The sequence below is a fragment of the Argentina anserina genome, chromosome 7 (genome assembly GCF_933775445.1).
Source record: "Argentina anserina chromosome 7, drPotAnse1.1, whole genome shotgun sequence".
Taxonomy (NCBI): domain Eukaryota; kingdom Viridiplantae; phylum Streptophyta; class Magnoliopsida; order Rosales; family Rosaceae; genus Argentina; species Argentina anserina.
Window position 1 is genome coordinate 11,463,950 of NC_065878.1, and position 16,037 is coordinate 11,479,986.

A 16,037-nucleotide genomic window follows, 5' to 3' on the forward strand; every position below is an offset into this window, starting at 1 on the left:
TCATGGCCTTTTATTCTGTGGTCATCTCAATATCAATAGCTATAGGACATGTTAATCCTTGTTGGAAAGTTGGCTTTTGTGATTTGCAGGAACTAAAACCGGACACCAAAACCAGGGTACCCACCCAACACCAATAAAGACGTATATATTCGATCGATGTCATGGGATAAGTCGATAAGATATCCAAGAGCGAAACAATCTTCCTCAAAGAAAGTACCTAAAGAAGAAGATCTTCAAGATAGAACAAGGGTGGGGAACGAGTTGTGGTTAAAAGACAAGATGATTAAGACCTTTCACGAGCGGTAAAGGATGTTAATTAAATTCAACAAAGCTTACGAGTAGATTCCATATCCAACATCCAAGAAGAGATTGTACGGTGTTTAATTTTAATCTTTGGTCCAAAGATTTTTACCCGGTTCTTTAGTCTCAACGCACTCTCAAGTCTCAACCAAAAGATTTGTTTGGCCATGAGAGTCTGGTAGTGTCGTTTGTCACTTGGTCCATCATAACTTTGCTTATTATGACTTGATTTTGATGCAGGTATGTAAGATATATCATCGAGTCGTGCTTGTAATGTATTCTACTTTCTTACATTAATGGATGTAACACTCACTCATGTATTCAAAGCAAGTCTCAACCAAAGCATGCATGCAACAAGTTTCCCGTTTGGGAATTAGTTAATTAGGTAATTAACCATCATTTTGCCACGACATGAATTTTGGAGGCTGAAGAAGCAAATCTATATAAGGGGGAGTTTGGCCCGAATTTTTGTCAAATTATAGGATTAAATTCTCAAATAATTTGACTGAGTTGTTTGACAAATATAAATTGTAGGTAATTATATGAGAATTTCACACACACCGAGTCAATATCTAAAAACTACAAATTGAAACTTCTGATTTTGAGGATAGATATTATAATTTGTCTATTACATTACTACCACAATTTTCTAAACTCACCAAACTTTTATATCAATATTTACTAAACACTTGAAGTACCCACAATTAATTATTCTTATAACTCAACTGTAGCTGATTATTCAATTAATTCAACTGAAGCTGATTATAAAAAATAATAAAAAAATAACTGATTATTCAATCAATTCAACCGAAACTGATTATAAAAAACTAACCTCCTGTCAAACTCGGTCATACTCAACTCTACATTCTAGCAATTGATTAACAAATATTCACAAGTTACTTCAGATCAACACCTGCAGGGTGCATTAGTTTAGAGTAATTAACTTCAATTGATTTGCATATTGACAGCAGAAGCTCCATGAACAGTACTATATGCATGTGTTGAGGAAAGGAGACACACATTGTAGTTGTTCAATCAATCTGAGACAGCTGAGTATGGGTCCCTAAATGCATTAGTGCACAACCTTTCATCTTTCTCCAACAAACAAAAGAAAGTGGGTGCAGAGTTGCAGACAACCCGAAAGTGAACCACAGTCCACAGCATTTACATTATAAAGACCCTACCGGTTAGCTAGCAAAAGGCTAGTCTCCCATCATTGTCAGCATGAAGCAACATTCAAATGCCCCCTCAACCCCAATTATTTCACATTTCTGGAGTCACATTATTTATGCCAAGCTATTCATCTACCTGGAAGCATGGTAAGTATACAAATTTCAGCAGTTCTCTTGGGGCTTTCGGCCATAGATCATCACATGCATGTCCGCTGTATTGGACGGCAGTCATGGACTCATTGATATCGACATACTATGGGAGATGTATATAAGAAAAAAACAGCATTTACTGGAAGAGCAAGAAAGATCGACTTCTGAAGAATTATATAGATATCTGGATCGAGTGATCGACAGATACGTCAGTTAATATATAGCCATTGTGGCTGATGAAGCATGTGAAATGTCTTTCGGCTGGGAGATACTGAAGAAATGTAAATCCGTAATCCTCTTCTATAGTACGTATACCCTACGCACTCTACAATTTAGGATTGAACTTACCATTTTCGATAATTAATTGAGCCAGCAACTTCAAACTTCAACCATGCCAATCAAACGGCCTTGTAAATTTAGCTTTATATATATACATATATATATATAGCCACTTTTCACATGTGTTCCCCTCTTCCGTCCTTCATATCAATTTTTTTTGTTGAATAAAGATGATTTGTGCAAAAGAATTTAGATGTTGTATTAAAGAACATGCAGGTCGAATGTCCAAATAGGATCAAAGAAACAGGTCCAATGTTCAAATAATAAACAAGCCCAATAAATCCCAATTATAATTAAGGTGGGCCTTCAATTCTGGTTTGAACTTTCAACTATCCAGTCTTTAATTCTTAGAAAAAATAAAATAAAATAAAAAACTCTCCATAGCCGAAATGAACGAAATGATTCCACCCTCTATATGAATTCGGATTAACCAAAACGAAATTCAGACTTAATACCTATGCATTTACTATTATGATACTCATGTAAGTCATGTTAGTGTGTATTTGGATTTGTATATAATATTTTACAGAGGAGAATAATTATATGGAGCACTTGAAGAAGCAGTGCTTTCTGCATTTGTTCCATGTTCTGATGTTTAGGGGAAAGGAACCTCGAGCAGAAGCCAACTACCAGCTACCTGCAGTTGGAATTCAGCAGAAGTTGGTGCTCCAAGTTTATTGATAATTACGAATATATATCAGTAATATGACCTATATATATATACATACCACAGAACAGACACATAGTTGGATCTACATAGAAAGTACTCAGCGAGCAACAGTGTTGTATAGTTGCCTAACACGGTAGTTGTTTGCGACTTTCCAAGATCCGAATATTGAGTCCGCTTCAAGTCCAAATCTTAGAATGTACGTAGCTTCAGAAATGGTTTCTCAGATAGAGTTGCACTGATCGAATGATTCGTCCACACGCCAAAAATTGTGATCATACGTTCTCTAGCTTTTAACCCTACCACACATTACCAAACTAGGTAGAGAACCCTTCATACCTGAAAGGTTGAAACCGTGCCCATTATGTTGAAAATTTAGCTCACATATATTAGACATATTGTGTACATAATTTAGTGAAAAACAAACTTACCTATATTTGTGAATTAATGATGTGTCGTAGCACATTTCATTCTACATTGATAGCATGAACATATTATTACAATGTCATCGACTCAAACAAAAATATTGACACACTATGATCATGATATAATGATATATACTCATGGGAAAAATGATTCTCACATCATAATCATGACCAACCTTGCCTATAATTAATTTCATTTACAAATGAACGGGCTTGCCACCAAAGAGCACGATAATTTCTTCAGAGAGTGTCAATGCATTGTGTTTCACTAGAATTAACAAATCTTAGGTTTTACCCTAACCATCCATATTGTATTTGTCCTTCGTATTAAAGCTAGTTCCTTGCGATCCTCCAAACACGTTAAGCTACTCCACCTGCCAAGTTTCGGTTATTCAGTTACTCTCTTTCCTTCTCTATCTTCTGTCTCACCTTCCACCCATGCTTACATACCAGAATAGCCCAAAACACTGGAATCTCTGAGATATTTGCAGCACCGAGATGTGGCGTACCACCGCGAGACATGACCTCAAGTGCCTTGCATGGCCTGAAACATTACGTGTATTTCCCCGGAAAACCTCGGTGGGTGCCACGCACGATGCCCATTAGACTCACCTACGCTTTCTCACCAGAGAACATGATTAGTTACTTGAGCTCCTCCGACATCCGAGACGCCCTTAAACGCTCTTTTGATCGCTGGGCGTCGGTTATTCCTGTGAGCTTCGCTGAGACAGAGGATCGACTACGACTTCTCGGATATCAAAATAGGGTTTTACGCCGGGGATCACGGCGATGGAGAGCCTTTCGACGGCGTGCTTGGTATTTAGTTTGAGTGGATGGTAGTAGGTGAATGAAGAGATAGTAGAGGAAACAATTGGTAGTGGAGTGATTAGTTGAGAGATTAGTATATAGTCTAAATTAGTATATATATACCATTGAATTTGTATATGTAAATCATCAATTTGAACAGAAAGATCAGTATATTACCACTTGGTATCAGAGCCTCCTGCTATGTTCTTTCCTTTTCCTTTTTTCCGACAGGTCGACCTCCGGCGTCTCTCCGCTGCGTCTGCTTGGCCGCTCCGCACTCGGACTCGCCGCTCGACGTCGCCGTCGACTTTTCCCGGAGCTAATCGCCCGCTGTCGCTCCGAAGTCGCTCCGCCGCTGCTCCTCATCAACCCGCAGTCACCGCTGCTCCTCCGGTCGTGCTCTCTCAGTTTCCAAGAGCTGCCTCTCCTCGGTGCTCTCGACAATCCGTCGTTGCTCACCTGAGCCAAGCCTCTCCTCGGTGCTCTCTCCGCCGCTGCTCCTGTTGTCTCTCCCCACCCCGACGTCGCTCGCCCACTCCTCAGTTGCCGCTGATGTCTCCCCACCCCGACGTCACTCGCCGCTCCTCAAGATCGCCCCTCTCCTCTCCGCTCCTCATACCCAAATCGCCCCTCTCCTCTCCGCTCTTCATACCCAAATCCGATCTAAATCCTAAATCAGCCACTCAACCCGACCCGCTTTCATTCACCCGGCCCGGCCCACACACGACCCGGCCCAGCCCAGAAACAAGTACGGCCCGACCCGGCCCACTTGATCCGACCCGGTCCACTTGCTCCGACCCGGCCCGCTTGCTCTGACCCGGCCCAGCAATAATTAGCAGCCCTTTTTCTTACTGTCAGTGCATACGCACCGTCAGTGCAAGTGCACCAGCAACAGATTCTTCTCCATTGCTTTCGCTGTATAACTTCTGATTTGTCAAAAAATGTTCATCCCTACCGCATCCATCGCTGGTCGTGGTAAAATTGGTATGACTTTAAATATCTCTCACTTTGTTGGTTTTGATACATGGATTATTGATTCTGGTGCGTCTGATCATATGACTTATGACAAATCTTATTTTATCGTTTTGTCTCCTGCATCAGTACCCTATGTTACTAATGCTAATGGTGAGGCATTCCCCGTCTTAGGGAAAGGGTCTGTTCGTATTACTCCCACTATAGAGCTTCACAATGTGCTCTATGTCCCTGCTTTATCTCATCATTTGATATCTGTTCCCCAATTAAACACTGACGCTCAGTGTTCTGTGACATTTTTTTCCTATGTATGTGATATTTCAGGATCTTCTCACCGGAGAGTTAATTGGTCGGGGGTATCTGAGGGACCGGTTGTTTCATCTGGATCAGACATATGCGGGGGAGAAACCAGGGGCACAATCTCGGACCGCTCTAATCTCTACTTCTGATAAGCTAAGTGAAATTTGGTTATGGCACCGTCGCTTAGGGCATCCATCTTTTAGTATTATGAAGAAATCTACGCCTACTTTGTTTTTTAGTGTGGATGAGTCTTCTTTACATTGTGAAACATGTGTTTTGGGCAAGAGTCATCGGTCTAATCAAATCTAGTAAATCTAATCAAAGTACTGTTCCTTTTGAATTAATTCATTATGATGTTTGGGGACCTTCTAAAGAGTCTACTGTGTCAGGAATGCGGTACTATGTGTCATTTATTGATGATTGCACCCGTCTTTCGTGGATTGTTCTTCTTAAAACTAAAAATGAGGTTTTCCCGGTTTTCAAGCCTTCTATACCACTGTGCAAACACAATATAATGCCACAATTAGAGTTCTTCGTTCTGATAATGGGGGGGGGGGAATATGTGAATCATATCTTTCAGGAGTTCTTTAACTCACACGGAATTGTTCATCAAACAACGTGTCCTTACACACCTGAGCAGAATGGCGTTTCTGAAAGGAAAAATCGTCACTTACTTGAAATGGCTCAGTGTATTCTTTTTAGTGCCCATATGCCTAAGTATCTTTGGGGTGATGCTGTCATCACTTCTGCCTACCTCATTAATCGTCTTCCTTCTCGTGTCCTTCATGGCAAAGTTCCATATGAGGTACTTGCATCTCATGTCTCATTACCCTCTTTTCATAATCTTCTTGCCCGTGTTTTCGGTTGTGTTGCTTTTGTCCATCTTCCACCACATCAGCGGTCTAAATTAGATGCCCGGGCAGTTAAATGTGTGTTTGTTGGGTATGGAGGCCATCAAAAAGGGTACCGGTGCTATCATCCACCTACCAAGCAGTATTATGTCACTATGGATGTTACTTTCTTCGAGGACATGAGTTATTTTGCCCCTTCTGATATTGCTCTTCAGGAGGAGAATTCCTATTTTGAAGAGCTGTATCCTGGAGAGGGGGAGACAAGTAAGGCAATAGATATGGTGACAGGTTCAGTTGAGATTATCAATGTAACAGCTATACAAGCGCCACCGGAAGATTCCGGCGGTGTAATCGGCGGTGTAGTCACTCTAGAGATTCAGGAACCAGCAGATGAAAACACAACTGCCCCTCATACTACTGTTTCTACACCTGACCAATGTTCTCCTGGTATAGAAGATCACTCACCTGAGGTTAGTCATTCTATTAGAGATAATAGTAGACAATATGTTTTGCCAAATAGGTCTACTCGGGGTCAACCAACAAAAAGATATGAACATACCCTTCAGACTACAACCAAGTATCCGGTAGCGAATTTTATATCTACCAAAAGATTATCTAAGTCATATAAGTCATTTGTGAATCAAATATCTACTGTATCAGTACCTAACAAAGTGCAGGATGCATTGGGAGATCCAAAATGGAGGAAAGCAATGGAGGAAGAGATGGAAGCATTACAAAAGAACAATACTTGGGAGCTTGTACCTCCACCATATGGCAAAAAGACAGTAGGATGTCGTTGGGTGTTTACAGTGAAGCATAATCCAGATTGGTCAGTAAGCCGGTATAAAGCACGCTTAGTAGCGAAGGGGTTCACCCAAACATATGGCATAGACTATGATGAGACATTTTCACCTGTTGCAAAAATAAACACTATTCGGGTATTGCTTTTTGTCGCTTCTAACTTGAACTGGCCACTTAGGCAATTTGATGTTAAGAATGCATTCCTTCATGGAGAACTAACGGAGGAAGTATACATGGATCTTCCGCCTGGATATGTGGCCGCTTCTCCAAGTAACTCCGTATGCAGATTGAGAAAATCTTTGTATATAATTAGGGTTGTTACCTTCCTTTGTTGACGTTTGAGAAATAACGTGTGGTCTGAATTACTCTGTTTGTAGCCAATCTTTCTCATGAATTTGGCTACAAACAGAGTAATTCAGACCACACGTTATTTCTCAAACATCAACAAAGGAAGGTAACAACCCTAATTATATATGTTGATGATATGGTAGTTACTGGGAATGATACTGTTGAGGTGGATAGATTACAGTAACAGCTTGCCACAGAGTTTGAGATGAAGGACCTAGGTACACTCAAGTACTTCTTAGGCATTGAAGTTGCCCGGGGTAGTGATGGTATCTATCTGTGTTAAAGGAAGTACATCCTTGATCTACTAACAAAGACATGTATGTTGGACTGCACTCCCATTGATACTCCTATTAAGCAGAACCATCGGTTAGCAGAGTATCCAGATCAAGTCCCTATTGACAAACCTCGTTATCAGAGGCTAGTCGAGCGCCTGATTTATCTATCACATACCAGACCAGATGTTGCGTATGCAGTAAGTGTAGTAAGTCAGTTCATGCATAACCCCAGTGAAGACCACATGGATGCTGTTGTAAGGATCTTGAGGTACTTGAAGTCAGCTCCGGGGAGGGGAGTAATGTTTTCTAATCACAACAATATCTTTGATGTTTATGGCTTCACAGATGCAGACTGGGCTGGAAATATTACAGATCGGAGGTCCACATCAGGGTATTTTACCTTTGTTGGAGGTAACCTTGTTACGTGGAGGAGTAAGAAACAAAATGTGGTAGCTCGATCTAGTGCTGAAGCAGAATACAGAGGTATGGCTCAGGGAGTGTGTGAGTTATTGTGGATTATGAATTTGCTACAAGATTTGGGTATTAAACCTAAATGTGCTATGCATCTGTACTGTGACAACAAGGCAGCTATTGATATTTCACAGAATCTTGTACAACATGATCGTACAAAACATGTGGAGGTTGATCGTCACTTTATAAAGGAGAAGCTAGACGCGAAAATCATCAGTTTTCCTTTTGTTCACACAGAAGAACAACTTGCCGATATGCTCACAAAAGGAGTACCTAAGAAAGCTTTTTATGACTCACTTGGCAAGTTGGGCATGGTTGATATGTATGCGCCAACTTGAGGGGGAGTGTGAGTGGATGGTAGTAGGTGAATGAAGAGATAATGGAGGAAACAATCGGTAGTGGAGTGATTAGTTGAGAGATTAGTATATAGTCTAAATTAGTCTATATATACCATTGAATCTGTATATGTAAATCATCAATTTGAAGAGAAAGATCAGTGTATTACCACTTTTAGCCCACTCATTTTCTCCGGAGACTGCGAGGCTTCACCTTGATGTGGCAGAGACTTAGGCGGTGGACTTTAGGTCAGAGAAATCCGTCGTGGCTGTCAATTTGGAGTTGGTGGCAAATGTGCTCATATTATCTTATTTTTATATGCATCATATCATTACTTTATTTATTTAATTATCTAATATATGATTAATTTATATTATTTTAGTGTGTTTCTAGAGTTGTGTCAAAGAAAGAAAAGAAAATATGCTAGAATATACTAATAAAGATTAAATAGCAATTATATTCTTCATTGTCAGAATTTGTATGAGCAGAACGACCGACTTTGCCGAGCTACTGTGTGAGTTCTAGATTGAATCGGACCATGAGCCTTATACCATTGGAAATATACAGATGTCTATTTTTTGTAGGATTTTACGGATCTCGATTTCGATACTCAGAGAGGAAGTTATGATCGTTTAAGTGACGAGAGGTCCGAGCTGAATTTTACCCGGGTTTAGCATTCGTGGAGAATTCAAGTTGTGTTTTCAAGTTCATTCAATTTCAATATATCAAGGTCAGTGATTTAGATGAAGATTCAGATAGTACATGGGTTCCTATGTTTACAAGAGATATTTCAAGATTTTCTCATTCCATATCAAGATAGGAGTCTGAAACCAAGTTTTACAAGAAAACTGGAGTCAAAGATGAGTAATAATCTTCCCTATGTAAGGGAGCACGAATTTCATATGAGGAGGTCTCCAGAGCACAATGTAGACACCAAATGAGCAAAGATCATCCATCAATCCTCCCAATTCCATTCTTTTATGTTTTTTTATTATGTTTTCCTTGATTATAGTTTGTTAAACCTCTTTCTAGGGTTAGGATGATGCGTTTTCAAGATTGTTTATGTAGTTTAATGTTTTATTGATGGATTTATAGTTTCTTTATGATGAATTCTTAGTCACTATTTGAACTGATGCTTTATGTTTAAGTTCTTTGATTGATCACCTTAGGGTTTTGCATCTAATAATTAGAAGATAAATTTGAGGCGTAACTGCAATATATTTCAATTTAGCTTCTTATGATTAAGAGTTGTGAATTACATTATTGTCGTACTTGAAGTAATGGTTTGCATGATTCTCTTATTTTTTAGAACGTAATGAGTCACTCATGTTAAATTTATGTTGTACCTGAATAGACTGCATGCTAGGATATACGACTTCTACCGTACTTGGAGAGTATCATACACTTAAGGAAAACTATGGTCTAAGTGCCGTACCTGGACTTAGATACGGGAATTATCATCTAGAGATATAAAAGAATCTATTAGTTGCATTGATACATAAATATGATTGTTAGTAGTTGATTCTGATATCATATGTTCTATCTTGTTTCTTTCTTTTATAATTTGTTATTTGAAAACCTAAAATCTATGTTCTTAGTTTAGATCAATTAAGTTAAGATTAAATCGATTCTCAATCTCTAGTTGGAACGACATCGCACTTACACACTATACTAACAACGATTCGTACGCTTACGAGTTTTAAATAAAATTTCATAACAGTGGCCGCTCATGAGATTGGACATTTGTTAAGGTTAGGGCATAGTTTGGTGAAAGAGGCTGTCATGTACCCGAATTTCATGCCTAGGGAAAAGATCGTCGATTTACAGGTTGATGATGTCGAAGGTGTGCAAGCTTTGTATGGATCGAACCCCAATTATACAGTCGGTGCTTTGCCAGAGTCAGAATAACTTCCACCAATCTGGGCGTTGATTTCAGGAGTAGACCATCAAGATGGGGAATTTCGTCTTTGTTTTTGTTATCTGGTACTGCCTCTACTTATGTTTCCTTGTTGGTTGTATACACACTAATTGAAGGGTGGCCCTTAATTTGAAGTAGCGTTTATTTATCTTGTCTGAAAAAAGAATGTATTATTGTTACGGCTTAGCTCTTTAGGAGATCGAATGTCATTTTAAACTCCATATATTTCAATTCTCATCTTCGATGTACGTTACATACTATTCTATCGATCGACTTAATTTGTCTTTGATTAATTTGTAAGTATTACAGTCTTAATTACAGTACGTATCACTATCAGTTTGCTTAATGCATGTGTACTATATAATTTATATATGATTCCGATTAGGCATGAGAACGATCAGTCAACCTTAAAAGTTTTCAAAAAGATCTTGATCCTATCCCTTGGGGCGAAAGTGCATGTGAGAAACAAGGCTGTGTACGCTTCTAGAACTTCAACATATATGATCACAGTGCAAAAACCTCAATTTGAGAGAAAAAGACATTGTGATTGATTCATACTAATTCAATACAAAACAAGATTACAATCAATAACTCTCACATAGGGCCGATCCTGAATTTTATGATACCCCGGGCGAAAGAAAATTAGGTACCCAATCACTCTAAAAAGAATTTATGTTAATACTCATTTGAATAAAATTTGTAGTTATTCATCAACTCTTCAACAAAATTTCTATCAAAAAATCCATTATACGCTTTTCTAGTTTTCTTAACTATTTCTTTGTTTGAGAAACTTGAGTTGTTATAGACACATCACTTAAAAAAGTAAGCAAGCTAAACTACTAATGTTTATAGGAGAATATATAAGAACCTTCATCACGTCTTGGCACAGATGGTGGCAAAAACCTTCATCACGATTTCACGCATACTATGTCTAGAAAAATTGCAAATTTTTAATGAATGTACTATTGATAGACATGCATTATTAAGGTATAGATATATCTTTATTAATATATATTAAACCTAATTTAAAATTGGTGCCCCCCTTAATTATAAGTGGTGCCATGTGTCATGGCCAAGGTTGCCCAGCACCAAGATCGGGCCTGTTCTTACACAGTTATACATACAATCACTTAAAACTCTCACGCAGTCCTAAATATTCTCAGATCTCACACAACTTTATTGATAAGCTCTTACACAGCCTATACTACCAAGCTTGCACACAGCTTGACGGGCTCTCACACAACTTGAGATTCTTCTCTAACTTTCACACAGTATAGAGTGCAGTTGGATCACCTTGCCTAGGAATCAACAAACACATGCAAGGGCTCATTTTCGGGACCGAAATACAATAATATTCGGCGTAGCCCCGAATTAATAAGCAACCGATATATTGAACTCAATGTGTCAACTATCTATCAACTCGAAACAACAAGCCTATGAATAAATTTTGAACAAAAAGACAATAAGAAGTGGGAGAAAATGAAATATAGACACTAATAAATACAAATGCAGAAGTTAGCAATGAAGACTCAAACATCAAACAAACCACATGTTTAAGTCTCAATGGCCCAACTCGGTCCGACAAGAAAGTAAACGACAAGGTCGGAAGATGAGAATCACCAAAGTATGCCAAATGCGTCAACTGAATCCAACTCGGAGATTGGAAGATGCTGTGAAGTAGGATCATCGGGAATGAAAAGCAACCAATGAGCCTCAAGTACGATCAAGCTACTAGCCTTCAAACTAACGGGACTAGATACCTACAAAATAGGGGTGAGCACTCATCCTCGCTAACCCGTTTTAGGACCGATACCCTACCGAGGTAGGGTTTGGAAACAAAACAAAATAAGGGAAGGGTGCAATGCTGAAATGTAAAAACATGTAAATGAGCACTCGAGTGGGTTTTGAGAAAATTGAGTAAAAGAGATAACGTTTGGTTATTGATAGGCATAAAATATATTTATATGCAAAAATGGGCTAACACCGCATTATGGGAATAAAATAAAGAAAACCACAGGGATATCGACATCCTTGGGGAGCAGTGCCTCGGCTCACCTTCAGGTGAACCAAGTGTCAAGTACTACCTAATCATGAGTAAAGGTGGCAAACGAGCTGGACCGGGTCGACTCAGCCTATTTTAAGCGGACTAAAACTTTGCCCGTGTCGTGCTCGGACCGGCCCATTTATTTTCGTGCTGAGCTCGAGCCAGTATATTTGTTTAAATATTAAGATTGACCTGGCTTATGACCCAAACCCATGTCGGGCTGGGCTCAGGCCCATGACGGGCCAAAAAAGCGAGCCGGCCCAATAGTATTATATAATATAATTAACATAAAAAAATTTGTGTAATTAGAATATTTATTTTATATAACTATTTAGAATAGTAAAATAAATAAAATATTATAACACCGTTTGATAATCTTATTTATAAAACATTACATATGTTAAAACGATAACTTTTTTTATCACTACTTTGATGATATTTGTGAAATAATATAGTTAAAAATTAAAATAATGAAATAATCAAGACGTTTTGATTTAAAAGGTATAATATTGAATTATCATTATTATAATTATTTAAATATTTATATAAATAATAAATAATTATGTGTTTAACAAGCCGACCAATGAATTTATTGTGTCCAGTCCGTACCGAGCTCAAAACGAGATCAGGCCGGGCCGCTAATGGGCTCGGGCCGTGCTGGGCTAATTTTTTTAACGAGCCGGGCTCGAGCTTTTTAGCCCATTTGCCATCTCTAATCATGAATCACATTACCAGACATTAGGACAACGGTACCACTCATGATTAAATATATATGGTAACAGATATCAGGACAACATAATCACCGTAAATACACATAGTCGGTGCCGGATATTAGGACAACATATTCACCAATAATACAATATGACGTCAAACATCAAGACAACATGATTACCAATACTAAATAAGACACGATGTCGGATATCAGGACAACAAAATCACTAATAAGCAAGTAAAGTATACATGTAGATATAGTATCCTATCTCAAGTGAAGTGCTCGATGTATCAACTAATAACATGTATGAGATAACGACTAATGAAATACACTAATAACGATAAATACGATAACGAGGAAATAAATGAAATAAAGCTGTGCATTACACAATTAAAATCTTCACTGACCCGGAAAGGTAATGGCTCACCCTAGCGGGTGGTTCACCCCTTACCTGATATATCAGAACCGAAGTATACGTGCTCCACCCCTTGATCCCTGAGCTCCAAATGATGAAGTAATCATCGTTGATTCATAGAAACAAGGGTGGTGGTTGTAGCACCTTCCTCCGTCGTTTTTGAGCTGTTGCTCCTCACACGACGGTTGTTGTGCTGTGAGACTCCGGTGAAGCTTCTGTCGAGCTTCTAGGTCTCCTCTGAGCCTCATCGTAATCAAAAATGGATCAAGCAACTCTTCTGAGGTCAACGACATCATTGGAGCTCCTTTCCTCCAAAATCAATTCTAAGGAAAGCGAGCTCAAAACTTACATGCAAACTATGAGTTTTGTAAATCAGAGAGAGATGAAGAGAATGATGGTTGTGCGCCACCCCAGTTTGGCCAGACGGCGACGTTAGGCGGCAGAAAAGCCGTGTCAGTTTATGGGTTTTAGAGAGAGAGAGAGAGAGAGAGAGAGAGAGAGAGAGAGAGAGAGAGAGAGAGAGAGAGAGAGAGAGAGAGAGAGAGAGAGAGAGAGAGAGATATATATATATATATATATAAATGGGTTGAAAGACATAGGCTCTATCTCTTTGTATAGAGTGGACCAACAGTCCAGATTAGAAGAGGGAAATAATTCGATGGTTAGGATTTGAAAATAGAATTTAGTTTAAAATAAAATTTAGTAATTGTGGAAATCAACACAAACTATTTTAAAACACGCAAAACTTAAAAATGCGTAGAAACAAATCGAGTATGAATCCTTTTTTGAAATGAAATCCCTTGACTGTTGTTTTGACTTTTGGTCTCTCTTTCCTAGTGTGATAAAGAAATGTCAAATACCTTCAAAACTATAGAATCCTAGGATTATTGTTCAAAAATAAGATCTCAGTATATATAATTTCAGGTTTCTACTTAACTTTGTTTGTGTAATATAAGGAGTCAATTGATATCCAATTTCTAGCTTAAGCCAACAATATGTAATAGGTGAGAAAAACAGGCCAACATAATCTATTTTCTTCTTACGAATCCTTCAGCTTCCAAAAGCCTTGTTCTTTGGAATTCCATAGTAGGGGCAGAATCAGTAGAATATTCCGGCACCTGCGACTACTCCATCGATCCAAGCCTTCCATTAACCCTATTAAACGTTGCAGAACAAGTGTTTATCTCTATCCTTGGACTTTATCTGTTTCATAAACCTTACTGGCTGTGAAGGCAGTTCGTCTGAGACGTCGTCAAACGGATCAAGCCCCACAAGATATACAAACCGGCCTTGGTGGCGGGGGTTCACAAGCGTAGCTTAGCAATTCGGCCTATTTGCATGTATATTAATCTTCTTAAGTACATTTTGGGCGAATCCATATGGTATATATAGCTTGCTTTATATATTTGGCTTTTGTATGTAAAATAGCATTGTTTAAGCTCATTATGAATTGTTATTCATGAGCTAGCAGACTGTCATTCAATTGAAAAAACGGTTGGAAAAAGCAGTGATATATTGCATATATAATTTAATAAACTGAATTATATATAATTATAAAGCAGAAACCAAATCATGTAACTTTAATAATGAAGAACACTGAAATAAAATCAACGAAAATACCGAATGATTGGTGATGGAAGAACTAGTTGAGATGTGTGTGATACCACACTGTCCTTAAGACGTTTATGCCTCCTCTACCGGTGCCAGGATGATTGGCGCTTGTGTCCCAGGATACAACGACTAAACAGTTCTAGAAAGTTGCACTACTAACTAGAACTCTCAATGAACTCAAAAGGTACCTCTATTTATCACTAGAGAAAAACTAAGAACTTTGAGAGTGGGAGAGGATTGTGTTTCGAATGGATTATTTTACAATGAAAGGATGGTGGCTATTTATACAGTGAGGATTTGCAATCAACAATTAATAAGATGACTGTTATATAGATCAAAAGATCATAACATATATGGGTTACATATGTTACAAGCACTGATTTCAATTTTGTTATAATTCTCCATAACACACAATAACACAGTTGTAATAACCATACCCTAAATTTCAAACAATATTAGTTTGATTTGAATTCTATAAAATTTCGAATTTTAATTAGAATGAATATGTTTGGTTGCGACGTTATTAAACGAGAAACGGAAACGTTCTCAGAACGTTTAATTTGAAAAACGTTACAATTCCGTAACGTTTATATCAACTTTTATTCCGTCACTCGGTTGCGAAAACTTCCTTCACGAAAGTTGTAGAGCTCGTCGATACGAGTTCGTGGTTATGTGACGCGTTCTAATCGGATGACGTACGTAAAAGTTATTAATGATAGAAGTTGTTTCCGATTTTGGAAACAAGTATATAAGGGCATTTTGGAGATTAGGGTTTCCATAATTGGAAAACCCTATCTCTCTCTTCACTTCCGCCTCCATCTTTTCTCTCGGTTCTCTCTCTCGGTTTCTCTCTCTCTCCTCGCGATTCTCTTTCTCTCCCCTGACCTCCGCCCTCTCTGGGCCGCCGTGACATGCACCGCATGGCTCGGCGTCGTCGCAAGGACATCCGCAACAACCCTCCAGATCGCCAGCCCGTGCCACGCCGTCGTCAAGCCGCTGGAACGTCTCCAAGTTCCTGTTTTCTCACCGCCGCTTCCAAGCTCGCCTCCGGTGGATTTCGAACTCCAATCGAGGTGAGGATAGCCTAGGTATGTTGTTGTGATGTTGTTGTTGGATTTCGTGT

General features: G+C 38.8%; 1 protein-coding gene across 1 annotated transcript; it reads left to right on the forward strand.

Annotated features, from left to right (window-relative positions):
* Positions 1-2,504: 2,504 nt before the first annotated feature.
* Positions 2,505-10,246, forward strand: LOC126803580 (metalloendoproteinase 4-MMP-like). The gene is given in 7 exon segments (XM_050531365.1): positions 2,505-2,633; positions 3,436-3,786; positions 3,788-3,876; positions 8,376-8,497; positions 9,932-10,117; positions 10,120-10,167; positions 10,170-10,246. Coding segments are annotated over 7 exon segments (1,002 nt in total).
* Positions 10,247-16,037: the final 5,791 nt, after the last annotated feature.